This window comes from Rhinoderma darwinii, chromosome 12, assembly GCF_050947455.1.
Source record: "Rhinoderma darwinii isolate aRhiDar2 chromosome 12, aRhiDar2.hap1, whole genome shotgun sequence".
Classification (NCBI taxonomy): domain Eukaryota; kingdom Metazoa; phylum Chordata; class Amphibia; order Anura; family Rhinodermatidae; genus Rhinoderma; species Rhinoderma darwinii.
In genome coordinates, this window is record NC_134698.1 from 2,671,400 (window position 1) to 2,692,657 (window position 21,258).

The 21,258-nt window shown below is 42.9% G+C and overlaps 1 protein-coding gene and 1 long non-coding RNA gene across 2 annotated transcripts in view; one reads left to right on the plus strand and one right to left on the minus strand.

The window, feature by feature from the left end:
* Positions 1–21,258, plus strand: part of LOC142665291 (NACHT, LRR and PYD domains-containing protein 12-like) — a 169,360-nt gene that overhangs the window by 122,555 nt on the left and 25,547 nt on the right. The window contains exon 18 of the mRNA XM_075844941.1: positions 18,303–18,473. Within this exon, the coding sequence (XP_075701056.1) occupies positions 18,303–18,473 (171 nt within the window). The remainder of the gene's footprint in view (positions 1–18,302; positions 18,474–21,258) is intronic.
* Positions 18,354–21,258, minus strand: part of LOC142665293 (uncharacterized) — a 90,605-nt gene continuing 87,700 nt past the window's right edge. Inside the window, exons 6-7 of the long non-coding RNA XR_012851460.1 lie at positions 19,304–19,371; positions 18,354–18,452 (exon numbers count right to left, since the gene is read on the minus strand). This is a non-coding gene — a long non-coding RNA (uncharacterized LOC142665293). The remainder of the gene's footprint in view (positions 18,453–19,303; positions 19,372–21,258) is intronic.

The following is a 21,258-nucleotide window of genomic DNA, read 5'->3' on the forward strand; positions in this document are numbered from 1 at the left end:
TGTGTCAAGTTTTACAATTTCTCTAACACGTTGGGGAGGGGAATAAGGAAAACATTTCCAAACAGGTGATATTAAAATCATGTAAAGGATTAGAGAATTATAGTGGCTTTCTTCCTAAAACAGCTCCACACCTGTCAACAGGTTATGTGTTGTATTGCAGCGCAGCTCCATTAAAGTAATGGACAATACCACACCCAACCTGTTGAAAAATGTGGCGCGGTTTATGGAAGAAAGCTGCAAATATCTGTTCTGGTTAATGAATGGAACCAGATATCAACTAAATATTACTGCCTGAGCTGAACGATTAAAAATAAGTTTATTTAGATAAATCTTTAAAAATGGGCCCTTGAAGCCAAAATAACAGGCTCAATCAAGTGGTCAGCAGCAGAGACCTAGCCTAAGAGGCAAAGGATACTAACTACCCACAGACCAGTCTCTCCTATTATTATATATAAGCTGAATCCTAATGATTGATTAGTAATAGCGCCGTACCACGCTACACCTTGCGCTATGTTGCGCTAGTCCGGCTCTTAAAGCCACGTATAGTGATGTGGTCAGCAATAGGGTCAAGACCTCCAATGTTCGGTAGCAAGCCCCCTGTTGCAAGATCACTGACCAGTATTCACTAAAAGTTAAATTGTCAGTTGTAATGCTATATCGTTAATCCTACGCGTTTCAGAACCACCGTTGCTGGTGGAACATCATCAGGGATTATTAGTGTTAAACGATAATCTTTAATATGGATGCCGGATCGCACGGTTGTGTGCATTAATGAACCTCCCGGCTCGTGCACGATCAAGATATAATGGTCGCACACGAGCCGGCGAGGTGCCGGTCTTTTAAACAGCTAGGGCCCTCCCCCCATACTGACATGCCCCCGGCGTGCCACCAATCCACATCCGACACGTCACTCTGGTCCTGTCAGGACTGTGGCACGCCTCCCTTTATCGGCAGCCAATAGGGTATAGGTAGGACGACTAGCGTCCCTCGTAACGCTGGAGATCCGAGAAGCGGATCTAGTACTCAAATGGGGAATGATATACTCAAAGTGGGAGCAATGCCCTGTGCAGAGGACAATGTGCCGAACATCCAGCACAAATCCCCGCTATTGCCAGAACGCAGAGTTCACCAAGTGCAGGGCACTAGATCGTCTGAATGACACCAAAGTTGCGTCTCGTTGTTATGACGACCAGCCGGGCGCATACATATCCATGGACAGGTTACAAGCATATAACGCTGCTCCTCGTCGATATAAAGATTTTAAAGAGGCTCTGTCACCAGATTTTGCAGCCCCTATCTGCTATTGCCTGTGATCGGCGCTGCAATGTAGATTACAGTAACGTTTTTATTTTTAAAAAACGAGCATTTTTGGCCAAGTTATGACCATTTTCGTATTTATGCAAATGAGGCTTGTAAAAGTACAACTGGGCGTGTTGAAAAGTAAAAGTACAACTGGGCGTGTATTATGTGCGTACATCGGGGCGTGTTTACTACTTTTACTAGCTGGGCGTTGTGTATAGAAGTATCATCCACTTCTCTTCAGAACGCCCAGCTTCTGGCAGTGCAGATCTGTGACGTCACTCACAGGTCCTGCATCGTGTCGGCACCAGAGGCTACAGTTGATTCTGCAGCAGCATCAGCATTTGCAGGTAAGTAGCTACATCGACTTACCTGCAAACGCCGATGCTGCTGCAGAATCAACTGTAGCCTCTGGTGCCGATGTGTCCTTGCTCGTCTGACACGATGCAGGACCTGTGAGTGACGTCACAGCGTGATCTCTGGAGAACACGGCTGTGTCTGCACTGCCAGAAGCTGGGCGTTGTGAAGAGAAGTGGATGATACTTCTATGCACAACGCCCAGCTAGTAAAAGTAGTAAACACGCCCCGATGTACACACATAATACACGCCCAGTTGTACTTTTACTTTTCAACACGCCCAGTTGTACTTTTGCAAGCCTCATTTGCATAAATACGAAAATGGTCATAACTTGGCCAAAAATGCTCGTTTTTTAAAAATAAAAACGTTACTCTTATCTACATTGTAGCGCCGATCTGCTGCAATAGCAGATAGGGGTTGCAAAATCTGGTGACAGAGCCTCTTTAAATTTCCAAAGACATCTAGTAACTATGGATTAGATGTAGACTTTCACATTATTCAATGTTGTCATCAATACCTCACACCTTCTAGAGTGTACTCGTTACTCTATCAGAGTGGTACACATCTATAGTGAGAAGTTATTAGACAGCTACCATGACTTTCAAGGATTATAGGACATCAATCACGTATCCTTTCAATATTATACCTATACAAGGAGTTCCTATCAGGGACTTAGATTAGCCTCATACCGTATATAATGAACGGGACATGCTAAACCAACTTGTAATTCAAGGGTACATAGGTTTCTAGATGTTAGAGTTCTGGATGACACAGCGGTGTCATAGGAAACAGGCATAAGAAATTTGTTCGTTCAGGCCCAGGGGAGCAATGGTGCGCAGTCGAAAAATCCACTGCGCTTCCTTTTGAAGGATAATTTTATTAATATCACCTCCTCTCATAGTAGGTCTCACATATTCAATGCCTTGGAATCTAAGAGAGGAACTATCCCCATTATGAAATTCCCATATGTGACGAGATATCGGGGTATCCTCCTTCCTTCTGCAATCCCCTATATGATCCCGGATCCTCCTCCTGAACTCTCTAATGGTTTTGCCGATATATTGTTTTTCGCATATACAGGTAATCATATACACAATGCCCTTTGTTCGACAATTGATATAGGTCCTGTTCTCAAAAGTTCTTCCCGTACTCATGCTCTTGAAAGTCGTGCCACATTGAATAGAGGCACACGCCTTACACGATCCACATCTATATGTCCCTTTGAGGTTGCTATTAAGCCATGTAGTGGAAGAGTCCTGTCTACCCATATGGCTATGTACCACATGATCCTTGACATTCCTACCCCTCCTGAACGTAATAAGGGGAGAATGTCCCACCAGCTTTCCAATATCCGGATCAGCCTCTAGAATCCCCCAATAGCATTGGAGGATTTCTCTTACCTCCGAACTAGCTGAGTCAAACGTGCCAATGACTCTGATAATATTGTCATCGCTTTGCTTTGGTCTGGGATTCAATAAATCATCACGGTTACATCCTAGGGCGTTCTGATAAGCCCCTCTTAAAATATGCCTCAGGTATCCTCTATTAATAAATCTGTTTTCCAGTTCACATGCTGATATTTTAAAGTCAGATACAGTGGAGCAGTTTCGTCGTGCCCTCAAGTATTGACCCTTTGGTATTCCCCGTTTTAAATTCATAGGGTGACAGCTCTCCCACCTAAGCAAACTATTTGTGGCCGTCTCTTTGCGAAACATGTTGGTATGAATATTGCCACCCACGGTCTTAGATATCACTATATCCAGAAATGTAATTTTATTCACACTAATCTCTGATGTGAAGAACAGACCTTTATCATTTACATTAAGTATAGCAACGAATTCCTCAAACTCCACCTGGGTCCCTTTCCATAGTATTAAAATGTCATCAATGAATCTTATCCATAGTATAATATGCGATACCCATTGTTCCATTTTTTCACAAAAAACACACAACTCTTCCCACCAACCCAGGTATAAGTTCGCATACGTGGGTGCACACGGGCTCCCCATCGCCACTCCCCTGAGTTGGTGGTAATATTTCTGGTCAAATAGGAAGAAATTGTGCTCAAGAACAAATTTAAGAAGAGAGATAACAAATTCATTATGAGCTGCAAATTGAGTTCCTTTCCCCCTAAGGAAATGTTGAATTGCTAGACATCCCTGATCATGTGGGATAGAGCTATACAGTGCCTCAACATCTAGGGAGGCCAGTAGAACGTCCTGTTCACATCTAATGCCATCCAACTTCCTTAGAACATCCATCGTATCCCTGATGTATGATGGGAGTGACACCACAAATGGTCTTAGGATCCTGTCAACATACAGGCTGGCATTTTGCGATAGACTATTGATGCCAGAGACAATTGGTCTACCCTTTAATGGTTCCAGTCCTTTATGGATTTTTGGCAAACCATAAAAGGTAGCAATTTGGGGAAAATCAATTAACATGAAGCTCATCTCCTTCTCACTAATAAGATCCAAAGTTTTTGCAGGACCTAAAATTCCCTTCAATTGGTTTTTGAAAATAGTAGTCGGATCTGATTGTAGCACCCTGTAACACTGTTTGTCCTTAGTATTTTGTGACACATTGCCTTATATTTGATCCGGTCCATGACCACAATATTCCCACCCTTATCAGATGGTTTGATAATAATACTGTCATCATTTTCCAGCGATCTAAGTCCTGCCATTTCCTCTCTGGTTGTATTGAACCGGCCACATTTAGAGTTATCTAATAACCGGAGTTGATCCTCCACAACCTTGATGAACACATCGATCGGGGTATTGTCATTGAGAGGCGCAAATTTACTAGAAGGAACCCTTAGATCCGTGAATGGACCTTTTCCTTCCTCCCTTTGGCCCTCTTCCCATAACCCCTCCAATAGTCTGAGATCAGGAAGTTCATCCTCCGTTAGACCTAGCTCAAGACACTTGCGTCTATCATGTGTCCTAAAAAATTGTTTCCATTTTAATTTTCTACCAAATAAATTTAGGTCCTTCACCCATGTGAATAGGTTAAATCTACCTGTTGGGACAAATGATAGACCCCTCTTGAGTATGGCCACCTCAAAATGCCAGCCTGTATGTTGACAGGATCCTAAGACCATTTGTGGTGTCACTCCCATCATACATCAGGGATACGATGGATGTTCTAAGGAAGTTGGATGGCATAATGAATTTGTTACCTCTCTTCTTAAATTTGTTCTTGAGCACAATTTCTTCCTATTTGACCAGAAATATTACCACCAACTCAGGGGAGTGGCGATGGGGAGCCCGTGTGCACCCACGTATGCGAACTTATACCTGGGTTGGTGGGAAGAGTTGTGTGTTTTTTGTGAAAAAATGGAACAATGGGTATCGCATATTATACTATGGATAAGATTCATTGATGACATTTTAATACTATGGAAAGGGACCCAGGTGGAGTTTGAGGAATTCGTTGCTATACTTAATGTAAATGATAAAGGTCTGTTCTTCACATCAGAGATTAGTGTGAATAAAATTACATTTCTGGATATAGTGATATCTAAGACCGTGGGTGGCAATATTCATACCAACATGTTTCGCAAAGAGACGGCCACAAATAGTTTGCTTAGGTGGGAGAGCTGTCACCCTATGAATTTAAAACGGGGAATACCAAAGGGTCAATACTTGAGGGCACGACGAAACTGCTCCACTGTATCTGACTTTAAAATATCAGCATGTGAACTGGAAAACAGATTTATTAATAGAGGATACCTGAGGCATATTTTAAGAGGGGCTTATCAGAACGCCCTAGGATGTAACCGTGATGATTTATTGAATCCCAGACCAAAGCAAAGCGATGACAATATTATCAGAGTCATTGGCACGTTTGACTCAGCTAGTTCGGAGGTAAGAGAAATCCTCCAATGCTATTGGGGGATTCTAGAGGCTGATCCGGATATTGGAAAGCTGGTGGGACATTCTCCCCTTATTACGTTCAGGAGGGGTAGGAATGTCAAGGATCATGTGGTACATAGCCATATGGGTAGACAGGACTCTTCCACTACATGGCTTAATAGCAACCTCAAAGGGACATATAGATGTGGATCGTGTAAGGCGTGTGCCTCTATTCAATGTGGCACGACTTTCAAGAGCATGAGTACGGGAAGAACTTTTGAGAACAGGACCTATATCAATTGTCGAACAAAGGGCATTGTGTATATGATTACCTGTATATGCGAAAAACAATATATCGGCAAAACCATTAGAGAGTTCAGGAGGAGAATCCGGGATCATATAGGGGATTGCAGAAGGAAGGAGGATACCCCGATATCTCGTCACATATGGGAATTTCATAATGGGGATAGTTCCTCTCTTAGATTCCAAGGCATTGAATATGTGAGACCTACTATGAGAGGAGGTGATATTAATAAAATTATCCTTCAAAAGGAAGCGCAGTGGATTTTTCGACTGCGCACCATTGCTCCCCTGGGCCTGAACGAACAAATTTCTTATGCCTGTTTCCTATGACACCGCTGTGTCATCCAGAACTCTAACATCTAGAAACCTATGTACCCTTGAATTACAAGTTGGTTTAGCATGTCCCGTTCATTATATACGGTATGAGGCTAATCTAAGTCCCTGATAGGAACTCCTTGTATAGGTATAATATTGAAAGGATACGTGATTGATGTCCTATAATCCTTGAAAGTCATGGTAGCTGTCTAATAACTTCTCACTATAGATGTGTACCACTCTGATAGAGTAACGAGTACACTCTAGAAGGTGTGAGGTATTGATGACAGCATTTAATAATGTGAAAGTCTACATCTAATCCATAGTTACTACGGTAGATGTCTTTGGAAATTTAAAATCTTTATATCGACGAGGAGCAGCGTTATATGCTTGTAACCTGCCCATGGATATGTATGCGCCCGGCTGGTCGTCATAACAACGAGACGCAACTTTGGTGTCATTCAGACGATCTAGTGCCCTGCACTTGGTGAACTCTGCGTTCTGGCAATAGCGGGGATTTGTGCTGGATGTTCGGCACATTGTCCTCTGCACAGGGCATTGCTCCCACTTTGAGTATATCATTCCCCATTTGAGTACTAGATCCGCTTCTCGGATCTCCAGCGTTACGAGGGACGCTAGTCGTCCTACCTATACCCTATTGGCTGCCGATAAAGGGAGGCATGCCACAGTCCTGACAGGTCCAGAGTGACGTGTCGGATGTGGATTGGTGGCACGCCGGGGGCATGTCAGTATGGGGGGAGGGCCCTAGCTGTTTAAAAGACCGGCACCTCGCCGGCTCGTGTGCGACCATTATATCTTGATCGTGCACGAGCCGGGAGGTTCATTAATGCACACAACCGTGCGATCCGGCATCCATATTAAAGATTATCGTTTAACACTAATAATCCCTGATGATGTTCCACCAGCAACGGTGGTTCTGAAACGCGTAGGATTAACGATATAGCATTACAACTAACAATTTAACTTTTAGTGAATACTGGTCAGTGATCTTGCAACAGGGGGCTTGCTACCGAACATTGGAGGTCTTGACCCTATTGCTGACCACATCACTATACGTGGCTTTAAGAGCCAGACTAGCGCAACATAGCGCAAGGTGTAGCGTGGTACGGCGCTATTACTAATCAATCATTAGGATTCAGCTTATATATAATAATAGGAGAGACTGGTCTGTGGGTAGTTAGTATCCTTTGCCTCTTAGGCTAGGTCTCTGCTGCTGACCACTTGATTGAGCCTGTTATTTTGGCTTCAAGGGCCCATTTTTAAAGATTTATCTAAATAAACTTATTTTTAATCGTTCAGCTCAGGCAGTAATATTTACAATTTAACGGAACGAAAACCTAGTTATCAGAGGGATAATATTATATCAGATATCAACTAACCGGTTATAGAGAAAATCCAGCCTGGTAAATGACACAACATCACAATGTGCACAGAGGACGGCACTGCACTTACCGCTGGTGGTGGGGGTGGCATGTGATCAGGACTGGTCAGAATTAGAGGGTGGCGCTAATGTTACCAACCGAGAGGAAAGACAAAAGCAACGTTCAATGTAAAAGGCATCACAGTTACCCCTCTGCCTTCAGGCTCTCCAGCAAGGCACTAGTTGAAGATTTATGAGGGTGACCCCATGCTGTACATTGTATTTATTAATTTCATGAACATATTTCATGATATGCTTAGATACAGGACCCATCAGATCGTATCCCACATGCTAGGCTTAGATACAGGGCCCATCAGACCGTATCCCACATGCTAGGCTTAGATACAGGGCCCCAGACAGTATCCCACATGCTAGGCTTAGATACAGGGCCCATCAGACCATATCCCACATGCTAGGCTTAGAAACAGAGCCCCAGCAGACAGTATCCCACATGCTAGGCTTAGATACAGGGCCCCAGGGGACAGTATCCCACATGCTAGGCTTAGATACAGGGCCCCAGGGGACAGTATCCCACATGCTAGGCTTAGATACAAGGCCCCAGGGTACAGTATCCCACATGATAGGCTTAGATACAGCAGCCCAACAGACAGTATCACACATGACAAGCGGACAGTATCCCACATGCTACGTTTAGAAACAGGGCCCCAGCAGACAGTATACCACATGATAGAATTAGATACAGGGTAGATCCCTTAGAATATTCCGGAAAGTAATAATTACCGTCCCTGCTCCTTGTCTGGTCCTCTTAATCTCGGGCGCATTGCTGGGTTCTGGCGCTATTCAGAGTCAGGACGTTACCCATGCAAATTTTGCGCCAATTTACAGTATCATACTGCGGCTTTAAGAAATTGCTGCGGATGTAATGGATGAAATTGTAGCAAAGTCCACTACAAATCCTCATATATCGCATGTAATTTTGCTGCGGAAAATGTGATATTCTTGGAGGTTGAATACGTCTTGCATTGACTGCCATTAAAAAGAGAAAATATTGTAGCACACAGTATTTCTTTATATTCAGTTCTATCAAAAAGCGCTTTCTAATAATAGTTGGGATTGTTGTATCCAGAAATATCCGGTCTGAATGGGTGCCAAAAAGACGGTTGTGGCATCTTATTGACGTGTGGGTGTATAGTTGGGAGAGTTTCCTGGCATACACTGTCACAGGAGCGTTGCTAGGGACTTTTTCGGAGACAGAACATCTAGAAGACTACAGTCCCTATAGCTACACCTCTGGATAGAATTGGATACATTGTCTCAGGTATCCGACATGATGGAACTAGGAACCTTGTCTCAGCTGTCAGCATCACATGATAGGCTTAGATACAGGGCACCAGCAGTCACGCATTATGGGCTTACCCCATGTAGATAGTGCTACGCTACACCCCCCCCCCCCCGTGTATGCTGAACGGGTACCCCCCAAATTAAAAAAAACTCATACACACCTAGCCCCGTTCCCGCGATGAACGGAGCTCCACAGCCCCATCAGTCCTGAAGTCTGTGAGATGGGACCCTTGAGTAGGTGGTGAGATCTAGTTACGTCATCGCGCCGGCATGAACAGCGATCCTGCTTGGTCTCATAGGCTGCAGGCCTAACGTAGCCTGAAGCCTAGTGGATGGCAGAGCTGGGAGCTGGGCTGCTTTATTGTATCTGGCCTGTTATGAAAAATGGGGGGATCCCATGTCATTTATTTAAAAAAAAAATAATAATAATTGAAGAAATGATGTGGGGTCACCCAACATTTTAACCCCTATCCGCACGAGTCAGTAACTATACGTCGTCGCGGGAGGTTACTTCCCACACGAGTACGTACAGTTAGGCCTCATGCACACTACAGGGTCCGAGTGTCGGCCGATAAACGGCCGTTTTGTATCCGTTCCGGGCCATTTTTAACGTCCGATTTTGACCTTTTTTGCATCTGTTTTTTTCCCTGTCCTTTTTAAAATCAGATGAATTTAATTTAAATTTGTTGCCACACACTTCCCTCTGTAGATAATGCCACAGCCACCCTGGTAGGTAATGCCACCCAGCCCCATGTAAGTAATGCCACCCAGCCCTCTGCAGGTAATGCCACCCAGCCCCTGCAGGTAATGCTACACAGCCCCCTGCAGGTAATGCCACCCAGCCCCCTGCAGGTTGCACCCCGCCCCCCCTTTCCAGGAGAATTCACTGACTTCAATGTCCATATATGGACAGTGTAGTCACTGACTTCTACTGTAGCGGAATCCCTGGCCACAGGGTCGGGGATTCCGCTTCAGAAGTGAGTGACTTCACTGCCCATATATGGACAGTGTAGTCACTCACTTTTCCTGTAGTGGAATCCCCAATCCCCGGCCGGGGATTGGGGATTCCGACTCCTACAGGGAGCAAAATAAGACCCTTCTCCTCCTCACATGCACTATGCACTGTGAGGAGGAGGAGGAGAGAGCGCGAGCAATGGAATACACGGCCATCACTCGGGACATATTGCGGTGATGGCCGTGTATTACCCGGCCCCATAGACTTCTATGGGAGCCAGGCGGCCAGGTAAACGGCCGAAAATAAGGCATGTCCCGGTTTTTGACAGCCGGGTTTCCCGGCCCGTCAAAAAATCGGTTGTGTGTATAGCCCCATTAGGGGTCTATTTGTTCCTACTGTGGCCGCATTACGGCCGTTTAATGAATGGCCGGGAAACCGTGTCGTGTGAATAAGGGCTTACTGAGTTGTTTCCGATGCTCAGCGCCGCTGATTTCGGCAATTAACCCTTTAAAGGTTTATTCCCATCTTCAAAAATTTAGCTATTAAGCTCACCCTTCTAAAGTTGATAATTTTTCTAATTACCTAGCTGTAGCCCAGCGATGTCGTTTTCGGGATATTCTTGATTGAAGTTGCAATGAGTTGCAAAATGACTAGAAAATATAGTCAAGACATTGACAAGGTTAGAAATAATGATTTTTATTTGAAATAATAATTTTATCCTTCAAACTTTGCTTTCGTCTTGGAATGCTCCATTTGCAGCAATTACAGAATTGCAGACTTTTGGCATTCTAGCTGTTAATTTGCTGAGGTAATCGGGAGAAATTTCACCCCATGCTTCCAGAAGCCCCTCCCACAAGTTGGATTGGCTTGATGGGCACTTCTTGCGTACCATACGGTCAAGCTGCTCCCACAACAGCTCTATGGGGTTGAGATCTGGTGACTGCGCTGACCACTCCATTAGAGATAGAATACCAGCTGCCTGCTTCTTCCCTAAATAGTTCTTGCATCATTTGGAGGTGGCTTTGGGTCATTGTCCTGTTGTAGGATGAAATTGGCTCCAATCAAGCGCTGTCCACAGGGTATGGCATGGCGTTGCAAAATGGAGTGCTAGCCTTCCTTATTCAAAATCCCTTTTACCTTGTACAAATCTCCCACTTTACCAGCACCAAAGCAACCCCAGACCATCACATTACCTCCATCATACTTGACAGATGGCGTCAGGCACTCTTCCAGCATCTTTTCAGTTGTTCTGCGTCTCACAAATGTTCTTCTGTGTGATCCAAACACCTCAAACTTCGATTCGTCTGTCCATAACACTTTTTTCCAATCTTCCTCTGTCCAATGTCTGTGTGCTTTTGCCCATATTAATCTTTTCCTTTTATTAGCCAGTCTCAGATATGGCTTTTTCTTTGCCACTCTGCCCTGAAGGCCAGCATCCCGGAGTCGCCTCTTCACTGTAGACGTTGACACTGGCGTTTTGCGGGTACTATTTAATGAAGCTGCCAGTTGAGGACCTGTGAGGCATCGAGTTCTCAAACTAGAGACTCTAATGTACTTGTCTTGTTGCTCAGTTGTGCAGCGGGGCCTCCCACTTCTCTTTCTACTCTGGTTAGAGCCTGTTTGTGCTGTCCACTGAAGGGAGTAGTACACACCATTGTAGGAAATCTTCAGTTTCTTGGCAATTTCTCGCATGGAATAGCCTTCATTTCTAAGAACAAGAATAGACTGTCGAGTTTCACATGAAAGCTCTCTTTTTCTAGCCATTTTGAGAGTTTAATCGAACCCACAAATGTAATGCTCCACATTCTCAACTAGCTCAAAGGAAGGTCAGATTTATAGCTCCTCTAAACAGCAAAACTGTTTACAGCGGTGCTAACATAAATGCACAAGGGTTTTCAACTGTTTCCTAATCATACATTAGCCTTCTAACACCGTTAGCAAACACAATGTACCATTAGAACACTGGAGTGATGGTTGCTGGAAATGGGCCTCTATACACCTATGTAGATATTGCATTAAAAACCAGACGTTTGCCGCTAGAATAGTCATTTAGCACATTAACAATGTATAGAGTGGATTTCTGATTAACTTAATGTTATCTTCATTGAAAAAAACTGTGCTTCTCTTTCAAAAATTAGGACATTTCTAAGTGACCCTAAACTTTTGAACGGTAGTGTATATAGTGTGTGTGTGTGTGTGTGTGTGTGTGTGTGTGTGTGTGTGTGTGTGTGACTGTATGTCTAACTTCATTCCATAAGCACAGGTTTATATACACATATCAGACCAACTGAAAAACCGTCCGTGGCTTTCCGGTCACATGAAATGTTAGACTTCAAAATGAGATTAGGCCACGTTGGACTTCCTCTGGAGATTGCAATCTTTATTAAGAAGTCCAACCGCCTCATACACTTAAAGAGAGACTGTCATTTAACTCTTTGTCAACTAAAGTAATTTCTGAGAAACCTGCATGCACATTTAATATGTATTACATGAAGTAAGAATAAATTTAAAATAAAACTTTTCTAACAGTATATATATATATATATATATAATATATGTGTGTATACATTTATATGTGTATACATATATATATATATATAGGTGTGTGTGTGTATATATACATATGTGTGTGTGTGTGTGTGTATATATATGTGTGTTTATGTGTGTATACATATATATATATGTGTGTGTGTGTGTGTGTGTGTGTGTGTGTGTGTGTATATATATGTGTAATATATGTGTGTGTGTGTGTGTGTATATATATATATATATATGTGTGTGTGTGTATATATATATATATATATATGTGTGTGTGTGTGTGTATATATATATATATATATATGTGTGTGTGTGCATATATATATATATATATATATATGCGTGTGTGTGTGTGTGTGTGTATGTATGTATGTATGTATGTATGTGTGTGTGTGTATGTGTATGTATGTGTGTGTGTGTGTGTGTGTGTGTGCATGTATATATATATATATATATATATATATATATATATATATATATATGTGTGTGTGTGTGTGTGTGTGTGTGTGTGTGTGTGTGTGTGTGTGTGTGTGTGTGTGTGTGTGTGTGTGTGTGTATGTGCTATTATACAGCTGGCACCCTCCTGTAATTGCCAGGACCGGAGCTATTCTCCTATCCGGCCAATCGGAGGCCAAATAATGGCGTCCGTGTCTGCGCTGTACGGAAGCCTGTGGCGGGTCCTCATAGGCTTGCTGTCAGTGAATAACTGAGCCCGCTAATACACTGCACTACGTATGTAGTGCAGTGTATTAGGGTAGCGATCGGGCCATCACCCCCTCAAGTCCCCTAGTGGGACAAGTCAAAGAGGTTAAAAAAAAGTTATTAAAAATGTCGTAAAACAATAAAAGCACACAAGTTTCAAGTAAAAAAAAATAAAAAAAAGCCAAACGGCCTTTTTTCCCCATAATGAGTATTTTATTATGGGAAAAAAACCTAAATTTTTTTAAAAACTATACATAATTGGTATCGCCGCGTCTGTAACGACCCAAACTATAAAACTATTATGTAATTTATCCCACACGGTGAACACCGTAAAAAAAAAAAAATATTAAAAACAACGCCAGAATCTTTGTTTTTAGGTCACATCTCCTCCAAAAAAATGCTATAAAAAGTGATCGAAATGTCACATTTACTCCAAAATAATACCAATAAAAAAGACAATCCATCCTGCAAAAAATAATCCCTGACACAGCTTGTCCACGAAAAAAATAAAAAAGTTATGGGTCTTAGAATATGGCAACACAGAAAACAAATGATTTTATTAAAAAAAAAGTGATTTTATTGTGCAAAAGCTGCAATACATTAAAAAACTATATAAATTTGGTATCGCCGTAATCGTATCGACCCGCAGAATAAAGTTAACGTGTAATTTATGGCGGACTGTGGATGCCGGAAAAAAAACAATAAAACACTATTTCAGAATTGCTTGTTTTTAGTAATTTCCTATACCAAAAAGTGATCAAAAAGTCGTATGTGTTCCAAAATGGTACCAATAAAATCTACAACCCGTCCCGCAAAAACAAGCCCACATACAGCTCCATCAACCGAAAAATAAGAAAGTTATGGCACTAGTAATGCGGAGATGAAAAAACATCTCAATGCGCAGGCCGGAGGGGAACATTCCTTCAGTTTCTCACTAACAGCGCTCACTAACATATTATATAGCCATATGAGGCGAGTGTTGCCCTTCTATATACGGCTTGTGAGCAAGATTGTTCTTCCTTATTTGGTGAACTATATTTATAATTTACCCGGCCGGGCTTGTGATGTTTGTTTGTTTTGTTTGTTTATATGTCATTTTGCAATATCATTAATTTTAGTTATACATCAATAAATTTGTATTTTTAGTCATTTTGAGCCGAGAGCCTCTTTATACCAGGATTTTTTCCCCCGCACACATTTTCTTCCATTTTAAAAAAAATCCCTGGTTGGCACCGTACGACTGTACAGAGCTCTGTGACTGTCAAGATTCCTTGTCTTTCTTTATATGTAAACCTACATTTTCTAGATTTTCATTTTCACGGCCTACTTCCAATAAGTTCTGTAAAACACCTGTGGGGTTCAAAATGCTCACTATACCCCTAGATAATCTCCTCAAGGGGTGGTTTCCAAAATGGGGTCACTTGTTGGGGGTTTCCACTGTTTTGTCCCCTCAGGAGCTTTGTAAATGTGACCTGGCCTCTGCAAACCATTCCTGCTAAATTTGAGTTCCAAAAGCCAAATAGCGCTCTTTTCCTTCTGAGCCCTGCCGTGTGTCCAAACAGCCATTTATGACCACATGTGGGGTATCGTTTTACTCAGGAGAAATTGCTTTACAAATGCTGTGGTGCTTTTTCTCCTTTAGTCCTTTTCTAAATGAAAAAAGATTTGCTAAACCTACATTTTATTTGGAAAAAATGTAGATTTTCACGACCTACTTCCAAAAATTTCTGCAAAAAAAACTGTCGGGTCTAAAAAATGCTCACTATACCCCTAGATAATTTCCTCAAGGGCTGTAGTTTCCCAAATGGGGTCACTTTTGGGGGGTTTCCACTGTTTTGGTACCACAAGACCTCTTCAAACCTGACATGGTGCCTAAAATATATTCTAATAAAAAGGAGGCCCCAAAATCCTCTAGGTGCTTCTTTGATTTTGAGGCCGGTGTTCCAGCACATTACCACACTAGGGCCACATGTGGGATATTTCCTAAAACTGCAGAATCTGGGCAATAAATATTGAGTTGCGTTTCACTGCTAAAACCTTCTGTGTTACAAAAAAAATGAATTAAAAATGAATTTCTGCAACAAAAAAAAATTTACTTTGTAAATTTCACCTCTACTTTGCTTCAATTCCTGTGAAACGCCTAAAGGGTTAAGAAACGTTCTAAAAGCTGTTTTGAATACTTTAAGGGGTGCAGTTTTTAAAATGGGGTGACTTATTGAGGGTTGCTAATATATAAGGCCCTAAAAACCACGTCACAACTGAACTGGCTCCTGTAAAAATCGCCTTTTGAAGTTTTCTTGAAAATGTGAGAAATTGCTGCTAAAGTTCTAAGCCTTGTGACGTCATAGAAAAATAAAAGGATGTTCAAAAAACAATGCAAACATAAAAGTAGACATATGGGGGATGTTAATTAGTGACAATTTTGTGTGGTATAACTGCCTGTCTTACAAGCAGATACATTAAAATTTAGAAAAATGCTAATGTTTGCAATTTTTCGCTACATTTTGGAGTTTTTCACAATTAAATACTGAACATATCAACCAAATTTTACCACTAACTTAAAGTCCAATGTGTCACGAGAAAACAATCTCAGAATCGCTTGGATAGGTAAAAGCATTCCGAAGTTATTACCACATAAAGTGAAACATGTCAGATTTGAAAAATGAGGCTCAGTCAGGAAGGTTGAAAGTGGCCAAAGAGGGAAGGGGTTAAAAAAAAAATTTTTTTATTTGTGACACATTCCCTTAAAAGGGATTGTCCAGGTTGAGGGCTGTGGATAGGTCATCCGTATATGAGGGTCTGGTCACAGTATGGCGGCTGTGCTGCAGCTCTGTTCCTATCCAAGGGGATGTCACGAGGCGTTTCTTAACCCGTTAGTGACCGCCCATAAGTGTTTTTACGGCGGCCACTAATGGTCTTTATTCTGATGTAGTAGCCTTTTTACCTGTGCTGCATTAGAATAAAAAAAGTAGCAAGCCGTTAAATCTCACTTCTCTCCGCTACCAGAGGTAGCTGAGGGCTGAGCGCAGCCCTGCTCGAGCGGGCGAGGTCTATATCAGTATTGATCTTGCCCATTTAACCCCTCAGATGCGACGCTCAATAGCGAGCGCTGCATCGGAGTAGTTTTGGAGAGAGGGAGCTCCCTCTCTCATCCCACCGGCACCCTGCGTGTGATAGAAGACACCTGTACTCTGCGATGGCATCCGGGGGCCTGATAAAGGCCCCCAGGTCTGCCCATAGTTAATGCCTGCTAGTCCATGCATAATATATGGACAGGCACTAATACACTGCAATACAGAAGTATTCCAGTGTATTATAAAAGCAATCGGATAATCGCATAGTGAAGTCCCCTAGTGGGACTAGTAAAAAAGTAAAAAGAAAGTTTAATAAAGTTAATGATAAATAAGTGGGGAAAAAATGAAAACCCCACTTTTTCCCCTTACAAAATGCTTTATTATTAAAAAAACTAAAAAAGTTGCACATATTTGGTATCGCCGCGTCCATAACGTCCAACTATAAAGTTATTACATTGTTTAACCCGCTCTGCAAATGTCGTAAAAAAATAACATAAAAACAATGCAAAAATTGGCGTTTTCTCTTTATCCTGCGTTAAAAAAAATATTCGATAAAAAGTGATCAAAAAGTCGCATGTACTCCAAAATGGTACCAATAAAAACTACGTCGCGCAAAAAAAAAGCCCTCATACAACTGCATCGTCGGAAAAATAAAAAAGTTACGGCTCTTCAAATATGGAGACAAAAAACAAATTATTTTGAAAAAAAAAGTGCTGTTACTGTGTAAAAGTAGTAAAACACAAGAAATCAATATGAATTTGGTATCGTTGCAATCGTAACGACCCGCTGAATAAAGTTATTGTTATTTATACAACCCCGTAAACTACGTAAATTTAGGACGCAAAAAAGTGTGGCGAAATTGCTGCTTTTTTTTCTACATATAATTCTATGAATTATATGTACCTTAACATGGTGCTATTAAAAAATACAACTTGTCCCGCAAAAAATTTTTTTTCCTATACAACTATGTCAATCAAAAATAAAAAGTTATAGCTCTTTGAATGAGACGATGGAAAAAATTAAAAAGTAGCTCGGTCATTAAGGGGTTAATTCAGCAGCAGGAAAATACGTCTCATATGAAGTACACCGCATATTTCTTATCGAAATGTGTTTGCTGGCGTATTTTAAGTGTATTTCGGAGAGTTATAAGTAGTTTATGTTCTGAAATATAAAAAGTATACCGTGTGAACGTGGCCTTAGAATGCCCCAGCGACAGGAATCCGCTTTGATTTGCTCATACTTCAGCTAAGATCAGCGTACAGATCACAGGAGCCGCCGGGGAGAGAGCCTGTCAGAGAGGCAGTCAGAGAGGCCGTCAGAGAGGCCGTCAGAGAGGCCGTCAGAGAGGCCGTCAGAGAGGCCGTCAGAGAGGCCGTCAGAGAGGCCGTCAGAGAGGCAGTCAGAGAGGCAGTCAGAGAGGCAGTCAGAGAGGCCGTCGAGGCCGTCAGAGAGGCCGTCAGTCAGATTTCATAGTGAACGGCCTCCTTCAGCCTCATATGTATTGGAATATATGCAGGCTGCAGGAAGAAAAGAATTGATAAGTTTTTATAGAGACCAATTACAAAGATTATCACAAAATGAATGTAATAAAATAAAGAAAAAATATTTGGGACACAATGGTGTCCAGAGCCTTTAATACAGTTTCCCCCATTAATATAAATAGAGAATAACCACAGCAAATCCATGGCAGACAGACAGGGGGCGCTACATGTACAGAAACCAGGAGATGATCCACATTGTGTGACCGGAGGTTTTATAATCACATTCACTACAATTACACATCTGTCTGCTGAGATCAACTATAAGACAGCAAAACTGCTCCAGAATGTTCAATGTGAATGTCCCCTAATCTGCCGCCTGATCTAATAATGGAGCTGACAGGCGCCGGCATTATTACCCGGACCCCCGCAGTTCTATGCTGATGTAAGTTCGGGTCACGAGAACAGCGTTGGGACTGGGTCTGGTGGCCGTAACAATGTCAACGCGAAAATGCGGCCACATTATGTCTGTCTGAATGAGGCCTAAGGGAAATGTCCACAATTATCTCCGATTTTACTAACATCAGGGACATTTTCTCTCCACATTCACAACCTACAGATTTTATAGTAACGCTCTGTGGACGCGTCACTCACATCTCATCATCTTCTTCTTACAGTTTGGGTAATAATCATCTACCAGACACTTCCTGCATCCAGTTGGCATCTGGAATAAGGAATAACCGTTCCCTGAAGATACTTGACCTGTATAATAACAGTCTGTCTGGTCCTCACCTCAGTGACTTGATGGAAGCTCTGTCCAGTCCAGACTGCGGGATAGAGGAATTACGGTGAGTATAAGAGAAGTGTACAGGACCGAGACATGGGGGGGGGGGCACAAGTTATACATGGATTTTATTCTATTTTATGCTCGCACCATTGTTATGTCTATGAGATGAACTGCTGACTGCTCCTTCATAGTTGCCGGGGACACTTTGATGATCCAGGCAAATTGTGCCATGTCCTACTGAGGGGCGTATCCTACCAAAAGGCAGGTCCTTCTACATGGGCGTGGCTATCCCTGAGATTTTACATACAAATAAACAATGTTGGTAAATCTCAGTCACTATTTACCATATACTGATCAGTTAGCTCTAAGGGATTGATATAAAATAATAGGTCAGGCTAAATAAAGGGTTCTACGACCCACCACACCCGAGAATGAACAGACCACAGCCCTGTATAAGCACAGCGGCCCCCCAGCTACCTGCAGCACAGACCTATTCACTTGTCAGGACCCCCACCAATGAGAAACTAAAAAAAACTGTTCTGTGTGAAGTTTTACAATTTCTCTAACACGTTGGGGAGGGGAATAAGGAAAACATTTCCAAATAGGTGATATTAAAATGATGTAAAGGATCAGAAAAACATAGCTGCTCTCTTCCTAAAATAGCGCCACACCTGTCAACAGGTTATGTGTTGTATTGCAGCGCAGCTCCATTAAAGTAATGGACAATACCACACCCAACCTGTTGAAAAATGTGGCGCTGTTTGTAGAAAGTTGCAAATATCTGTTCTGGTTAATGAATGGAACCAGATCTCAACTAACCTGTAATAGAGAAAATCCGACCTGTAAATGACACAACATCACAATGTGCACAGAGGACGGCACTGCACTTACCGCTGGTGGTGGGGGTGGCATGTGATCAGGACTGGTCAGAATTAGGGGATGGCGCTGATGTTACCAATCTAGAGGAAAGACAAAAGCAACGTACAATGTAAAAGGCATCACAGTTACCCCTCTGCCTTCAGCCTCTCCAGCAAGGCACTAGTTGAAGATTTGTGAGGGTGACCCCATGCTGTACATTGTATTTATTAATTTCGTGAACATATTTCATGATATGCTTAGATACAGGGCCCATCAGACCGTATATCCCACATGCTAGGCTTAGATACAGGGCCCATCAGACCGTATCCCACATGCTAGGCTTAGATACAGGGCCCATCAGACCGTATCCCACATGCTAGGCTTTGATACAGGGCCCCATCAGACAGTATCCCACATGCTAGGCTTCGATACAGGGCTCATCAGACCGTATCCTACATGCTAGGCTTAGAAACCGGGCCCCATCAGACCGTATCCCACATGCTAGGCTTAGATACAGGGCCCCATCAGACCGTATCCCACATGCTAGGCTTAGATACAGGGCCCATCAGACAGTATCCCACATGCTAGGCTTAGATACAGGGCCCCAGCAGACAGTATCCCACATGCTAGGCTTCGATACAGGGCCCATCAGACCGTATCCCACATGCTAGGCTTAGATACAGGGCCCCATCAGACCGTATCCCACATGATAGGCTTAGATACAGAGCCCATCAGACCGTATCCCACATGCTAGGCTTAGATATAGGGCCCCAGCAGACAGTATCCCACATGCTAGGCTTAGATAGAGCCCCAGCAGACAGTATCCCACATGCTAGGCTTAGATACAGGACCCCATCAGACAGTATCCCACATGATAGGTGTTAACGGGCTGGTATAATGGTGGATTTGGCTTTCTTGTGTCAACCACTATTACTACCTCCTTTATAATCAGGGTCACTAGGGTTATGCCTAGTTCCCCTACCTTTTCCTTATACCAGTGGTTCCCAACCGGGGTGCCGCTACAAGCTCCGCCCCCGACGTTGTAGCAGACGTGATGCGTGCACGTATTAAGAGTACCGCCCACCGCTTCCCACTAGAAGCCTGATGGAGGGAGAGGAGCCATGCTGTGCAGGGTAAGTCTTTTTCTTCTTTAGTTTGTAACCAATTGTGTGAGAAATAGAGCCAGCCGAATGCCGGAAGTTGTAGTCCTCTCCTTTTATACCTCCTCCCTGTAATGTCCTCTGATATCACATAATAAGGCTGGATTCACACGACCATGTTACGTACGTAAAGGACAGAACGTATTTCGGCCGCAATTCCCGGACCGAACACAGTGCAGGGAACCGGGATCTTAGCATCATAGTTATGTACGACGTTAGGAGTCCCTGCCTCGCTGCGGGACAACTGTCCCGTACTGTAATCATATTTTCAGTATGGGACAGTAATTCCAGGGAGAGGCAGGGACACCTAGCGTCATAGATAACTATAATGCTAGGAGCCCGGCTCATGCACTGTGTTCGGTGTGGGAATTGCGGCCGAAATACGTCCGTCCTTTACGGCCCGAACGTGCTCATGTGAATCCAGCCTCAGTCTGGACATGCTGGGAGTTGTAGTTCTCTCCTCTATACCTCCTCCCTGTAATGTCCTCTGATATCCTATAACAACATCCTGGACATGCTGGTAGTTGTAGTTCTGTCCACTTATACCTCCTCCCTGTAATGTCCTCTGATATCCCATAACATCCTGGAAATGCTGGGAATTGTAGTTCTCTCTTATATCTCCTCCCTGTAATGTCCAGGCTGTTATTATGTGAGATCAATGGACATGCTGGGAGTTATTGTTCTTATACCTCCTTATTTATTCCTTCCCCTGGAGTAAGCACACTTTCTCTCTGTGATGGTCATTTTACTAGAGGGGCAGATGGTCATTTTACTGGGGGGGACTGAGGCTGATGGTCTCTTTACTGAGGGGTCATTATACTGTGAGTC